General features: G+C 47.0%; 1 protein-coding gene across 1 annotated transcript in view; it reads left to right on the plus strand.

Annotated features, from left to right (window-relative positions):
- LOC119372527 (peroxidase) overlaps nt 1-16,119 on the plus strand; it is a 75,558-nt gene that overhangs the window by 21,366 nt on the left and 38,073 nt on the right. The window contains exon 2 of the mRNA XM_037643007.2: nt 12,729-12,883. Coding sequence (XP_037498935.1) covers nt 12,729-12,883 — 155 coding nt within the window. The remainder of the gene's footprint in view (nt 1-12,728; nt 12,884-16,119) is intronic.

Raw genomic sequence — 16,119 nt, forward strand, 5'->3', positions numbered from 1 at the left:
GACAGCCCGTTACGGCAAGCGAAGCCAGTCGCAGTGCACGTGCCAGCCCTGCATGCGCACCAGCTCCCACCGAGGGGCCACAGCGCGTGACGGAGAAAGAAAGCGAGGTTAGAGGCCAGTCGCTCATGATATCGACAGACTGCGTGTTCGCTCTCTTTCGTCCTCGTTCGCTCTATCGGTTACGCCAACGGCGACGCCGCTCAACGCCGGAATGCGCGCCTAAGAGCTGCGCTATAAAAGAACAATGCATGTGATTTTGATAAAATGTATTTGACGGTGGGTGATCGCGGTGAGACGCAGCTCGCCCTTTCACCGTCTACACCCCATAGACATCAGCCGTAACCAGTTGGCTTCCGGCGGCGACCGGGGCTTGCGCGAGAAATGTTCGGCCAAGGGCGTAGAGGCACCAGTAGGCAAGAAAGAAATAATCAATTGTTTCCGGTGTTCCACACACAAAAAAAGAGAACTACCTCCCAGACGTATGCCGATCTGAGCAACTGCTGCATCTAAGACTGCGAAGCTGCATAAACGAGTTCTGACGCCCAATTCACATGAACTCCTATAGGAGCTTGTTGGTTTTTTGCCTGGGATGATTCATTACAAGCTCGCTGATCGCGAGGCCGCTTCGTGGCTCCCGCACAGTGTGTTTCTAGACTGTGGCGCCAGATTTCACTGCGGCTGCCGTACAGTCTCAATGCTAAACTCGAACGTACAGCCGGTGAAACGTTAACTGAGAAACGGTAACCAAGGGTAACAGGATAAAGAAAGTTATGCAATGTAGTAGTTCATTTTGGCACATCCAAATTAACGATTGGATTACAGTCACTGATGATTGTGTTTCTTGGCAGAAGGTTGTGTAGTATGCTTTAGGGAGCTCGACCTCTCAGATTATGCCGAAATCCAGATTAGGTGCAAATCAGCATTCCAGGTAGAGGCGCACGGTTGCCTCCCTCGGATTTATAATGTCGCAACGTTTAGAACGTGGCTTGTTGACTTAAACGTTCAAGTGGATTACTTACGTCAAGCTTGTCCTAGGTCATCGTGAGCTTGGTCCTACAATCTACACATAATCTACAGTAAGGACTCGCACGTAATAAATCTGCGCCGCATATTACGCAATCACTACTACCGATCTTCACATAATTTGTGGTAAAACACGGTCATAAAAACCTCGATCAGTTGCCTCATGTACGAATAAGCCGTAATTGGCTGCTTCCCATCAGCCCCACTTTACACCTCCCCCTCCCCCAGCTACACTCATCTTAAACGCAGATTAGTGCTAGTGCGCAGATTCTCTGTCCTCGCATTTAATCTAATCACAGGGCTGAGCATTCCGTTATTGACGCGGAACACGGTACAACACACGTGACACCGACTACACGAGTGAGCTATAAGGAATGCCATGCATACCGAACGGTATATATATTTTGCAACGGAAATAAGTGGGCCCCTTAACCACATGCCACGTCGATACCGCTACATTTCACTGCGACTACATACTACAGCCTCGCAAATTGCCGGGGAGTAATTTTGCGGCGCCGCTTTATAAAAGCCTGGCGACGCGAGCGAGCGAGCACACATTACCGAGACCAGGATGTAGTACTGGCCGACTTGAAACTTAACCCCCTCTTCTCTACACCGTAATGGTCGTTTTATATAATTCCGCCGTCGAAACGTGGCACATTGCGACGACGAAGGAACTTTCCGTTGCCCATTGGCACGCCTCGTTTATGGCTTGCAGTACCTTTTTCTTTTTTTGTACCCGTGAGAAGGTGTATTAAACGGATTCTCAGCCGGTGACAAGGGCTAAAAAAGCCAAAAATAAAATCCAGCGCTGTCGAGTCATTGCTATTGCTAAAGGGGGTGTAGCACCTGCTACAGTGAAAGGCAGAAAAAAATGCCGCGCCCCGTTCACAGTATTTGTATGCTCCACACTTTCGCTTCGCATTCCTGGTTTCTCTTTCTTTCTTTCTTTCTTTCTTTCTTTCTTTCTTTCTTTCTTTCTTTCTTTCTTTCTTTCTTTCTTTCTTTCTTTCTTTCTTTCTTTCTTTCTTTCTTTCTTTCTTTCTTTCTTTCTTTCTTTCCCCTGTTTCGATTGCACGACTTACATATCCTTGTGCACAGTGAAGATGCTGCAAACGCGCATCATCAGTATGCCATACGACTCCTGTGAGACCACAAGCACAGGTGGAGCCGACTTATAGCCCGCGCTGCCCTACGGACTTCGCACGCGTCGACTCCGCGCGTTTCTTTAGCGCCGTGAAGGCTCCGGTGGCTTCGTCCAAACGCAGCGACAGGAGGCGATCAGCAGATGGCTCATATAGCTTTGTACCGGTTGCGCTCTCGTCTACACGCGTGACACCTCCGGAACAAGCGGTAAACTCAAGTCCAAAACTAAACGTTCGCACACCAAAGGCGTGCAAGCAGGCTAATCAGAACTAGCATCCGTCATATGTAGACCAATCCGCCCCTATTGCACCGATAACGTCACGTACGAAAGAGTCACCTAAAAAGGCCTGAAAGACGAGTGCTTTTCTTCTTCTTTTTTTTTATTTAATACTTATCATGAGCTTGTTTGTTGCTCCTGTGAAGTGTAACGTCTGAACACGCACCACGCGGGGGAAAAAAAGCTTATTCGGCCGCCCCTTCCATTTCTTAAGGAGGGACTGTATGTATGTGTGTATGCATGTATATAGGTCGCCGCCCTCTCAGGGTCTCCCCTCCAATGAAGAGAGACTTTAAGCCCTGCCTCTATGGCGTCCTTGCATTTCGCCACTTATTAATTTTCGGGGTATAGAAGACATGGTGACTGCGGCAGAAGTATTCCCCGCAACTTCCTTTGTAACTTTCTTTGTAAGTGAGCGTCCGGTATCAGTTAGCGGAAGCGCATTCTATGAAGTTCTCGCCTCTCTATGCGTTAAAACTCTAACGCTTAAAATCCCGTACGAGAGGAGGCTGAGTGACACATAAGAGGCCGTGAGGTTAACCAATACCGAGCCCACTTATAGTAACCCTGCGTTGGGGATGTGCAAAGTGAAGCAAAAGATCAACAGAAGCAGATAGAACTTGGAGGACCATTGGGCTCGCCTTCAAGAGTAGAACGCGATAGCGTATAATCGGGCCCCGCTCGCATCGCCTTCTCAATCGCTGGCCTGACTTCGCTTGTCGGTGGACGCCTCAACCGCGCCGCCAGAAAGGAACGTCTGTGCGCGAAGTATTCGCCCCTTTAAACTCTCCTAGAATGCATGCCTGCTGAAAGTTAAATTGCGCAGTGCGTGCTACACTATAATTCATCATTCTGCTAATTAGCGAAGCACCCACAATGCGTCCGTAAGGCAATACGCGAACCTACGCAGCTGAATGCTTTGTCGATGCTGTTGCTGATGATTAATTATGCCTGAGCGCTTTGTAATGAATGGGCCTTTAAACCACCCACTCGTTGCGCAATTCACATGGTGTAACGACTGCTGCTATCCTACGCTTATGACACGCAATATTACGTGACCTGATGCGACCCTTCTCATTGCATGACGCCCGTGCAGGTTTTTTTTTTCTTTTCTTACCTCTTCTTTCTTTTCGCGCGGCTCTGTCGTAGAACGCTTGCTTGCCACCCAGAAGGCCTGAGTTCGATTCCGGCTCGGACCAATGATTTCTGTTATTTGCGTCCATCGCGATTTTTAGCTCGCGGCCAACGTCACTTGTTCGCTCACAATCAACGGCGCCGACGCCGACGCCGGCACCGTAACTTCTGCGACAGGGACTGAAAGGTAGCAGTTGACTTCAAGAAAAAATTTGTATGCCTGCCTTGTTGCAATTAAAGTTCCTTTCCCCTCACGAATGCCAGAGTCTAATCAAACTTGCATAATCATATTTCTTCTTGTTCTTTCGTCTTTCTTTCCATGTTTTTTTTCTCTCTATATCTGTTTGTTACCAAGTTGTTTTTCCCCTCTCTACTCGTTTTGTTTCTTTATTTTTACATGTACATTTCATACCTGTTCAGAAACGCGTTTTTCTGGCGCTTTCGCTGCTCTTCCTCTTCACGTTTTCTTTTTAACTCGACAGCGTTAAAGAGCTCGTTTCGCAGAAATTCCGGTGTCGGCGTCGGCGTTGTTTGTTGTGAGCGAAACGTCGGCGTTGTCGGTGAGCGAAAAAGCAAGATAGATGCAAATAAATTAAGTGATAAAATCTTCGTCTCGAGTGCGAATCGAACCCAGGCTGTCTGCGTGGCAAGCCACACGGCCACGTCAGTGAAGTTCGTGTATACCTATACACGAATGTGATGCGTGGCTGAAGCATAGTTTCACCAGGCGTCAAACCTTATGAATTGCGCAACGAGTGGGTCGTTTAAAGGCCTACCCATTACAAAGCGCTCAGGCATAATTAATCATCATCGTCGTCAGCCACAGAATCAACAAAGTGGGCAGATGCGCAGGTGCGCGTGTTGTCTTACGGACGCGCAAGCAATTGTGGCGTAGTGGGCACTTCGCAACTCTGCTTGCAGTAGGCAATCCATAGGGTAGTTTTAGAAGGCCTATGTAACGCACACATACGTTTGTTTCCTTGCGGTACGACTGAGGTGTCCACTAAGAAGCGATGCCTGGCTAGCTATTGAGAAGGCGATGCGCACGGGGCCCGATTGTGCTATCGCGTTCTCCTCTTGAAGTCGAGGCTCAAGCGTTCTCAAAGTTTTCTTTCTTTGTTTGGCCTACGCCCCGCCACGGTGGTCTAGTGGTTATGGCGCTCGACTGCCGACCCGAAGGTCGCGGGATCGAATCCCGGCCACGGCGGCTGCATTTTCGATGGAGGCGAAAATGTTTGAGGCCCGTGTACTTTGATTTAGGTGCACGTTACAGAAGCCCAGGTGGTCGAAATTTCCGGAGCCCTCCACTACGTTGTCCTTCACAATCCTATCGTGGTTTTTTTTTAACGTTAAACCCCAGATATTATTATTACTTATTGTTTTGTCTACACATAGATCTATCGCGTTCTGCTGGATTCAGCGTTTTGTAAATGCACACCCTAGTCTGTCTTTAAGGCACGTGTCCGCGCTTGGTGTTCCCGCGCCTGTGTTCTTGCGTGTCTCACACGGACAGCGCGACTTATACAAACGTGTCAGTTCAGCAAACAATGCTCTACCTGCACGCACGCAATGCTCCTCCTTTTACGCGCTTTATGCAAATACGCATGTTTTCCAAATAAGGACGAGGGTTTCCTAACCAGAACAATGGGCTTTAAACGCGCATCGCCGCGACGTTCCTACGGGGGTCACGTCACGTAGCAGACTCTCGATATCCTTAAACACACAACCGCCCCTGAAACACTCCAGCCTTCATAGCCCGAACGAGTGTTACAACTTATTCCGCTTAAATTATACCCTACGCGCAATTACGAGCTCTCGCAATATTTAATATGAATTTGTTCACGGGACGCGGTCGCAATCTCCGCTGGTATTAGTAATCCAATTAGCGGGACGCAATTCCGTCTACGGCGCCAAGTTTTTGGCGTTGGGGCGTCGATTTATGGTGCCTCTCTTTAGCCGTGTACATACTCACACCCCCTGCAGCTGCTAGCGCGTGCAGCCAAAAGACGTGACCGTTGGATTACGTCACGAAAAGTGCGGCCGGAACTTGCGCGCGGCCTTTGGTGACGGGTTCAAGGATAAGCGGCCAGCAACAGTCGGACCAGGAAGCCGGGATCGAACAATTGGTTCGAGGCCATCATTACGCGGCGCGCGCGACGGCGAGGAGACGAGGAAGATCACTTGCCCCTCGCTTACTCCAAGTCTCCCTTGATCGTCTCTAACGGCTCTCCACCCCCCCAACCTCATTTCGTTTTATGTTTGTTCTTTTTGTAGTGAAACTCTTACGTGTTTGGGAAAATGAGCGTGCCACATACAAGCAAGATCCGGCAAAACGGATGGAAAATCGCTCCCCTCTTGCCCAACGTTACGACAGAACGTCTGCGAGTATACGAAACCGTGATGACCCGCGGTATATAGTTGCACATGTCGTTACTGATGATACTATAGACAGCTTACGTAAGACACATGGGCGCCGCCATCTTGGGCTGTTAAACGAATGTTTTCTTATTTCAACAGCGGAGTTGTTTAAAGAGACACTAAAGAGCAAAAGGATTTTTCTCGCATTAGTAAAGTAGTCTTCCACGATACCAAAAACACCGCGCTTTCTGCGCAAAGACGCTTAATAAGCGAGAAAACGCGCGAAAAGAAAATACAGGTGGCGACGCCACCTTGAAATTCCCGCACCATTTGCCGTGACGTCACATATTTTTGACGGCGCCTGATTGGGCCTACGTAGTTCTTAATCGCTTAAATCGAAGTACATTGTCCTCTGAGGGGGCCAGAGACTTGAAATAACGAGTTTGTGGAAATTTCGTCGAGCCAGTGGCGCCAAAATACGTTAAATGCTATTTGAAGTCTTTTACGTCACGAATTACAAATTTCGACGCGAAATGTAAAAATGAAACTTTGAACTTGGTTTTCTCCTCTAATAATAAACCTATGGTGGTGAAATAAACTACACATGAGTTCTCCGAGCACACTTGATCAATCTAAACCAATTCATTGTTTCTCTTTAGTGTCCCTTTAAGTTTGGCAGAACTTGGGGATCGTCCGCGCAAAACTCGGCGGTTATGCGCCACAGAAAGCGGGTATGTGCCAAGCAGCTCCTAGCATAGAATAGCCATGGATAATATAGTATAGCGTGGGGGTTGGAAAGGGAACTGTAGGTGAGGAGGGGCGATGTGAGGGTGACGAAGAGGGAAAGGAGGAGGGCAGAGGGTGAACCATATAGCATAGCCACGAATAGTCTAGCTTAGCAAGGGGGTGGGAAAGGGTGAGGAGAAGTGATGTGCGGGGGAGGAGGAAGGGAAGGCTCCCGGTTCCGCTGTTTCCTCACTTTTCGCACCATTGGTGCGTAGCTGCTAAAATCTTTTAACGCGATAGCGTTAAAGAGCTCGTATCGCAGAAATTCCGCCGTCGGTGTCGGCCCCGTTGGTTGTGAGCGAAAAATCATCATCTTGTCCGTGACCGAAAAATCGAAAAAGCTGCAAATAAAATAAATAATAAAAACGTCGGGTCGGAGTGAGAATCGAACCCAGGCCGTCTGCGTGGCAAGCAGGTGCTCTACCACACATCCACGCTCCTGCTTGGAACTGCACTGAAAGCAACTGTCATGCTTCGCAAACAAACGCGTCCTGTATGCAGGTGTCACAGTACGAGATGTAATATCGCAGTAATATTGCGTGGTACAAGCGTGCATTGCCATCGAGCGTCACACCATGTCAACATCATAGCGACTTGGTGGTTTAAGACAGCCACCCATTACAAAACGCGCACACATTACTGCGCGTATTCCCTTAAGACCATGTAGTGGGTGCATCCTCGAAAAAGTTTCTCGCGCATAATTTCTCCTGGTTTGAAGCATGCTACCCATTACATAAGGCACACACCTTAGAAAACGCATTCTGTTAAACACTCGTAGTGTTCGAAGTGCGCATAGGGGTAGGATATCGCTATCGCGTTCAACTCTTAAACGCGAAGCTTAAGCGTCCCCCAATTTTTTTCTGAACTCAGTATGGCGCTGCTGGAAATTCCAGTTTTTTTTTTCTTTCTTGCTTTTTTTTTATCGCGACGAGAATTAGTGAGGTCACGAAACGTCGAATGCACCGACCCAACCGTTTTCATGCGTATACGTCTACCGCAGCACTGTTCGTTCAATTGTTAAAAGTAGAAAACGGCAAGGTTAACAGCCCAACTATGGCGGCACCGAAGCCCATCCGCAATATGGTCTATACTCGCCGCATTCCTTAAGAAAGAGAAGCCTCTCAGCTTCTTAATCTCTCTCTGTTATTACGATAACTTCAATACCTTTCCTGTCGGCCCATCGGTTGCGTATTCGAATCCGCTTTCTTCGTCCACAAAAACGCACCCGTTTATTTTATTTTTTTGGGGGGGGGCGGGGGGGGCGGGGGGGGGGGAACCTTGCGGTGCAATATCCACCCTCCCCTTCCAACTGCGCCGCATTCCAATGCTTGCTTCTGGCTTTTCGGCATGCCTCTTCTTTCTTCGCCATTTTTTTTTTCCCTTGAACGGGGGTAAGGCTGTAGTTTCGCCAGGCTATCCAAAGCATCTATTCGGAATCGTTTCTCGATGAAAGGGTGCATCAAAGCCTTGGTCGGAACCGGGAAAGGGGAAAGAGGGTTCAGAAAGGCTGTTTCGGTCGTCCGGCAGCCCACGTGACTCCGTTTAAGTGTATAGCGCGCCACGAAAGAGAAACTACGTGCAACCGTCCATCCCCGCTTATTAAGTTTGTCTGCGTTCGTTTGTTTTGTTTTGTCTTGCTTTTATTCGGTATCGATTGCACGCGTACCCGATACCCGATTCCCAACGATGACGCGAGACGACATCGCGGAGTGATTTCTGGGATCGCCCTCGTAGCCGTGATGACGCAACCCCTGTTACCCCACCGAGTAAGGGGGAGGGGGTGGTCATTCATGGCATCACCGGCGGTTTTTTAATATAGTTTATACCTCGATAGGGTATGCCGGCACAGTAGAAGGTCGCCGCAGCGCCTGCAACGCGTTCGCTTTCTTTATTATTTCGGGAAAAGCACCGGTTCCCTAGCCCGAAAATAACATAAACCATATATCAGTGGCCGCTCGCCGAGAGAGACAGCCGTCAATTTGGCCACACACCGACGCATGCCCAGACGCTGGCGCAATTACAGCGCGCGCAGAGGTGGTGGTCGTCCAAGAAGAAAAAGGAGAAGCCCTGGTTTTCCTCACGACCTCGTTGATTATGCGACGCGGCACGCACTCCGCGGAGCCTCGGGCGCTCCGTCCTTATACCTGCGGCCACCACCACTTGCCGTCGGCGTGCCGCGCGTAGTTCTCGCTCTTCACGTGTGGGGAGAGAGATGGGGAGAGAGCCTCGTTTCGAAACGAAGAAGCCGGCAATGTCTTTTCCGTGGATGGCCTGCGCGGCGCTGCTTTCGCTGTTGATGCGGTGGCATTCGTGATATTCTCCTTCATTACCAACAAAACTTTTTTAAGGTCCCTGACATTCTTTTGCTTGGTGCTTCGTAATGTTTCATCTCATTTTGCAGCAGTGGACGTGTGCATTTTCAGCCTCTCTCTTAGCTGCTTTTAGGGGCGAAGCTCCTTAAGGCGGCACCCGTTCGTCCCTCGTAGTTGTCGCGTTGTCGTAGTCGTAGTGCGTAACCAGTCGTAACGCTAGTACCAGATCTTGACCTCCAAGGTGATGCCGGTGGGAGATTTTTCCTGTGCGTTGTTGAACAATAAAAAATTCGCAGCGTGCGCGTTAACTAAAAGCCGAATTCTTCTGTCTTTCATTCCCCATTAGCAGCCATTGGCATGTTCCAGTAGGAAACGTTACTAGAAGTAGAAGTGTAAGTGTTAGCTAAAAGCCGACTTCTTCTGTCTCTCATTCCCATTAGCAGCCATTGTTTACCTCCAAGGTAGTGCCTGGTGAGATTTCTCCTGTGCGTGATTAAACAATAAAAATTTTGTTCAAAACGCCGTTGATTGATGAAATAAACCAACGAAAGACGCCAGATGTTTTCTAAAAGCAAAACGAAAGAACGCCAGATGTTTCTAAAGCAAAACGAAAAGACGCCAGCTGCTTAAGGAAAGACGCCAGATGTTTTCTAAAGCAATGGTTTTCTAAACAATGAAAATTCGCAGCGTACATGTAAAATTAAAGTGAGCTGCAAGTCGTCATAACTCATCGAACCTTTAGTACAAACGCGCCCGATCTCACGTCGGTGATGATGTACTGGGCAGAATTCACGGAAGATTCACGGTTTACCGATGAACCTCCGCAGCTTCGCCCAATCATCATCATTCACTCCGTGGATATGCTGTGATTTTTTAAACCTTGCGTTTCGTTAAGTGCTAACGGTTCTTTAGCAATTTTGCTGACTTTTAATTATTTATTTTCCCTTTAGCATGAACAAATTGTCTGTTAAGCATTTGTTCGTATATTTGCATTTTCCACCTATCTTACTGCGATCTCTATGAATTGTGCCTACTGCTAGTAATTTTTTTTTTTTGGGGGGGGGGGGTACTCACCCGTGCTCCACTCTTCGGACCCTTGGGCATGTTAAATACTGAATATTTTGTTTAACTGACTGACTGACTGACTGACTGACTGACTGACTGACTGACTGACTGACTGACTGACTGACTGACTGACTGATTGATTGATTGATTGATTGATTGATTGATTGATTGATTGATTGATTGATTGATTGATTGATTGATTGAACGAATCCGGCAGCGCTGCTGCATTTCATGGACGCCATATTTGTGCTCGTCGTGGGCGGTACGCTACTGTCATTTTGATGGCGGCGAAGCTGCTCGGTTCCGATTGAAATATTGATTCTAAGCAAGCGGCACTGAAGCTTTCGTTATGTACGATACAGTACTCGGCACTCTCCCCGAAACTGCCATAACTTGAATTTATAGCACACAGTTGTGTGCATTCCGCTAGTCCAAGATCGAATAAGTTGGTCCCAAAGGGATTCAAGTAGCACATTTCCTTTTCCACGCGCTTCTACACTGTCATTGGCCAGGCGCAATCACGTGGAACTACAAATTCCTGCAGTGAAGCCACCATACGTGTTTCGTACTATCACATTTCTCATGGCCGATCACACGTGCATGTCATTTATTTCAAATCATTACATGCAAATTATTCAAGTCATATCTTTTCATTCCTGTCTCATCGTGCAGGTCATCCGTGTAAGGCCATGCTATGACATACACGTGGCTCTGGTCACGTCACCGCTCTCATATGCGATGTCATGCGTGCCATGCCATGTCATTCGTGTCGTACGCATGCGGGCAAATCATGCGTGCATGCAAGTCATTAACGATCCGTCATCTTGTCCACATTTTGTCACTTACGTAATGTAGTTGTCACTCACGTCATAGCGTTTCATGCTTTGAACAACCCCGAAAGTAGCTCCCGCGCGTACGAGAGCTGGCTAAACCGCATCATATTATACCGCAAGATGGCGCGCCTTTCCGTAACACCAGCTCAGTTCGGGAGAACTGAGCTAGCGTTACTAAACTAAATGAACTGAAATTTCCCACGTCACCGATTACCGGAACCGCAGCGCATGGTGAATGATCACGCGATGGCCAAAATTCGGCATTGCTCATGCAAACGTTCATTCAATTGCAGAACTGGAACGGCATGCAATGCAGCCGTTTTCCTCCAATAACTGGCACGGCGTTGCTCCGCCTCTGTCGTTTCTTTTTTTTCTTTTGTTTTGTTTTTTTATCACCCCCGCCTTATTCAGCGAACAGTCTAGCGCTCTCTGCCAACTACTGCGCTGGTAACGGGTGGCGCCGAGAGCGGTCGTTGATAAGAAAAAAAAAATTACAATTACGCGAAAAGAACGGCTTCCGTCCTTCCCGCCTTCGAGGCGTTCGCGTAGAACGTATTAAGCTGGAAATTAATTTGCATCTGTCCGCTCGTCTGAGAAGAAAACATCCGCACAATGGGCATCAGGTGCCCGCTGGCTCAGCGCCAGAAGAAGGGTCGCTCGATGTGCACAGCTCGCGCAACCTGATAAGCCCACCTGATAAAAAACTGCATTGACCAAAACGTATCTCGAGGCTACAAATTGTGCGAACCTTACGCATTCGGTAATAAAGGACGAAGGAATGCGGTGCTATTTCCTCGATAAGTTGTCACGTAAAGCACAGACGCAATAGCGTCATCGTGTGGCGATGTCGCGTACCGACTGCGATAGACTTTTCGGGACAGAGTTTAAAACGAAAGGGACGATTCCTACATGCTCGTCAATGTTATACTGCAAACGTTAAGTTCCACTCTTGAAATGGCGTATTTTTATTATAATATAATAATTGTTGGGGTTTAACGTCCCAAAACCACGATTTGATCATGAGAGACGCCGTAGTGGAGGGCTCCGGAAATTTCGACCACCTGGTGTTCTTTACGTGCACCTAAATCTAAGTACACGGGCCTGAAGCATATTCGCCTCCATCGAAAATACGGCCGCCGCGGCCGGCATTCGATCCCGCGACCAGCGGGTCAGCAGTCGAGCACCATAACCACTAGACCACCGTTGAGGATACGCGTATTTTTATTTTATTTTATTTTTATTGGACGGCTGTCGACGCAGTATTTACGAGACTACATCCCTCCCAAAACGCGTCCACCTCGGTGGTACAGTGGTTACAGGGCTCGACTGCTCAGACAAAGGTCGCGGGTTCGGTCCCGGCCGCGGCGGTCGCATTTCGACAGAGACGAAATGCGAGAGGCCCGCGTGCTGTGCGATGTCAGTGCACGTTAAAAAACACCGCATAGTGGAAATTTCCGGAGCCCTCCACTATATACGCCGTGCCTCATAGTCATATCGTGGTTGTGTCACGCAAAACCACAGATATTAATATTATTATCCCTTGAGAACGCTCACAACGATATACTATAATCCGCGTGACATTTTCAACGCCCCATCTATGTAACGCAACGTCTGTGCGTGTGTGTGTGTGGGTGGGTGGGTAGGTTTGTGTGCGCGCGATCTTTCAACTACAGAGGGTACGTGGTTGTATGTTATTTAAGGTCATATGCAACTTAACCAATATACAAGCATCGGATACGTTTTGAATTCCAACATTTCGCTGATTTCTAAACTGCCATCTCCTCTGTACCGCAGGTGGCTCCTGCTGCTGCTGGTCGCAGAGGTGGCGGTCGTGCGGTGGGCCGACACGGACCGCTCCTCGAATGCCCGGATGTTGCGGCTCATGGCGCAGGAGGCGGCCAAGAAGATCGAAAAGAGGGAGGCCGCCACACCGCCCCCGCATCACCACGGTACGTCGAACGATAGCATACAGTAAAGCTGATAAGTATAGGGCTAGTCGATTTCCGTTTAAGTTCAGTGGCTCAGAAAACAAACACAGGCTAACGAAGTAAGAGACGAAGGCTCCGTTTTCAGCTACAGAAGGGAGTGTTAAAACCTTAAAGTACAAAAAAAATTAATGCCATTTCCACGCCTGTGAAATCTGAGTAAACCGGAGAGCTGACAAGCAAGCGCCACCACCTGGACAACGCAGATTGAGTTCTTCCTTTCTTCGTCATCTTGTTGTTGTTCTCTCTTTTTTTCTTTATCTCTTTCTATATTGCCATCTATCCTCATTTCCCTCCCCTTAACCCTCACATCACTCCTCCTCACTCTCACTTCCCTTTCCCATCCTCTAGCTATACTATACCATGCATGGCTATGTTATGCTAGAGCTGCTTGGCACATACCCGCATTCTGTGGCGCATTACCCGTTGAGTTTTGCGTGTACGATGCACGGCGCTACTCCAAGCTTAAAAAGATCCGCTGTAAACACGCAATCCAAAAACAGTTGAAACACACGTGACTACGCTTGCGAACCGCAAATGACTTTACAGAGGTACCGTGTTTTCCTTTCTGTTAGTGGTACTGAGCGCATGAATGTCGAGTCAGGCGTATGTTGTTGGCCAGTGAGCACGCTGTCTAACGAGCGGAGAGTACTGATGAACATGGGGATCGTTGAGAACCCAGTTTTCCTCATCAGTGACATCAAATTGGGGTGACGTAGCTGTTTTTGACTGCGACCTCTCTCTCTCTCTTTTAACCATGCACGTGGCTGTCCGTTGCTAATATGAGAATAACCCAGGGGTTTTGTGAGATCATAATAACTAAGTTGGACTGTATGCCATGTTCGTTTCAACGCTTCACTCTTGTCTCTTCTATTCTTTTTTTATTGTCATTATGGAGGTGCACCTAAGAAAAGGAAGATTAGGTTCGAAGCGAATGAAAAAGCATCTGATTATACGTGGCGCTTTAACGCGAGAGCGTTAAAGAGCTCGTTTCTCAGAAATTCCAGTGCAGGCGTCGGCGTCGACGTCGTTGGTTGTGAGTGAAAAATTATCACCTTGTCCGTGACCGAAAAATCGAGAATGACGCAAATAAAATAAATAATTAAAACATTTGGTTGAGTGAGAAACGAACCCAGGACGCCTGCGTGGCAAGCGGGTGTTCTACCACAGAGCCAAGCTATTCCTTGGAATTGCTTCGAAAAAAAACACTATATGAATGTCATGTTGTGCAATGAGTCTCCTTAACGCATGTAATATTGCGTGGCAGAAGCGTAGAATCGCGCCAGGCGTCAAAATATGTTAATTGCGCAACGAGTGGGTGCTTTAAAGGCCCACCCAATACAAAGCGCTCAGGACATATTTAATCGTCGTCAGCTGCAAAAGCATCAACAAAGTGAGCAGCAGCGTAGCTTCGCGTGTTGCCTTACGGACGCGTAGTGGGCCCTTCGCTGATTCGCAAAATGAATTATTATGGCGTAGTGGGCACTTAACAGCTGTACTTGCAGTAGGCATTATAGGATACTTTGAAACGGCCAGTTTTACGGGCACAGTCGTTCATTTTCTTACGGCACGGTTGAGGCATGCACCGAGAACCGAAGTCGGGCTAGCAGTTAAGGCGATGCGCACGGGGCCCGATTACGCTATCGCGTTCTACTCTTGAAGGCGACCAAGTTTTTGTGGCACAAGAACTAGCGGTGGCCGAAGAACGGCAAGACTACGTTTAAATTATTAATATAGTCACGAGTGCACAAAAGATGTCATTCCAATGCCCAGTGAAATAAAGAAAAATTCAAGAATAACGAGGCTAAAGAATGCACGTGAGTGGAGAAGAAAACACCATATACTAACGCAGGAATAGTTACGAAGAATTATCATGTCACGTTGTTCCGAAGTGAAATACACGCTTACTATGCAGCTAATTTTCTTTTTCGAAGTTCTTTTGGACAGTGCAGGATCAGGAAGGGCGTTCCATGCTTAACTGGCACCGCACAGCCACGTTCTCATAGATGATTCCCAAAAAGTTATAAATGTGTTTCGGCAAGGAATCGGAACAAGTGATTCCTAGCTTAGTTTGACACCGTCTAATTTCAATCAATCAATCAATCAATCGTTTTTTATTTCAAGTTCTTATTACATGAAAGTACACAACACTGATTAGACCCATAGCCACTGGCTAGTAGGGGGTCTAAATAAATATGTATTTAAAGGAACAGATTGTGTTACAAAGCAGATATTTTATAGGTACACTTCAATCATAAGAAAAAAAAAAGAAAAAATGGAGCAAAATATAAAACGGGAACATATTTGTGATAGGTAGATTGCAGTATCGTGCAATATGTTGCATGCGTGTAAGAGATTGTATGTGCAATACAACAAATATAAATACAGAGAAGTATGTAAAGCATGTCAAGTATGATTTTGGTTTACATATAACCAATATATAACTCAGCACAGATTACAACAAAGTGTGTGTTAGTGTTCCTGTTCATTTTTCTGCAGAAAGTATTTTTTAAGCGCACAGGAAAATCTTTTGCTTTCTTTTATTTCACACGGTATATCATTCCAGATCTTAACCCCAGAAAATTGTAGCAATCGTTTTCCATAAACATTATTTGTAGGCGGAAGATTGAAATTATGTAGTGTGGCACGTCTGGTAAGGCGGGAAGAGGATGAAAATACTGATATATGAAAGGGCAGATTATAAGAAATGACATTATGGACGGTAAGCGCAATTTTTTGCTGTCGTAAATTATCAAATGGTATGATTTCCATGTTATAAAACAATGGCGCGGTGTGTTCATCATATCTAGCATTGTTTATTATTCGAAGTGCTCGCTTTTGTAGTATACGTAAGGGTTCTAGGTACGTTTTAAAAGTCCATCCCCATGAATCTATGCAATATGATAGGTGACAATGAAAAAAGCGAAATAGAGAATTCGGAGGATACTAGTTTTAAAATAATTTCTAGCGGTTAATAACGTACTGCATCCAGATCCTAGTTTAGCGCATAAAGAGTTAATATGGCTTTGCCAGTTTAAATGGCTATCGAAAATTACACCCAGATATTTGAAATCTTTCGTTTGCTCAAGCACGCAGTTGTTTATTGTAATGTAAATAGACTCATTGCTTATATCCCGATAACGGGAGTGGAAAATAGTGTATTTAGTTTTTGTAGCATTAAGTGTCAGTTTGTTCGCTGA

The sequence above is a fragment of the Rhipicephalus sanguineus genome, chromosome 10 (assembly GCF_013339695.2).
Source record: "Rhipicephalus sanguineus isolate Rsan-2018 chromosome 10, BIME_Rsan_1.4, whole genome shotgun sequence".
Lineage (NCBI taxonomy): Eukaryota > Metazoa > Arthropoda > Arachnida > Ixodida > Ixodidae > Rhipicephalus > Rhipicephalus sanguineus.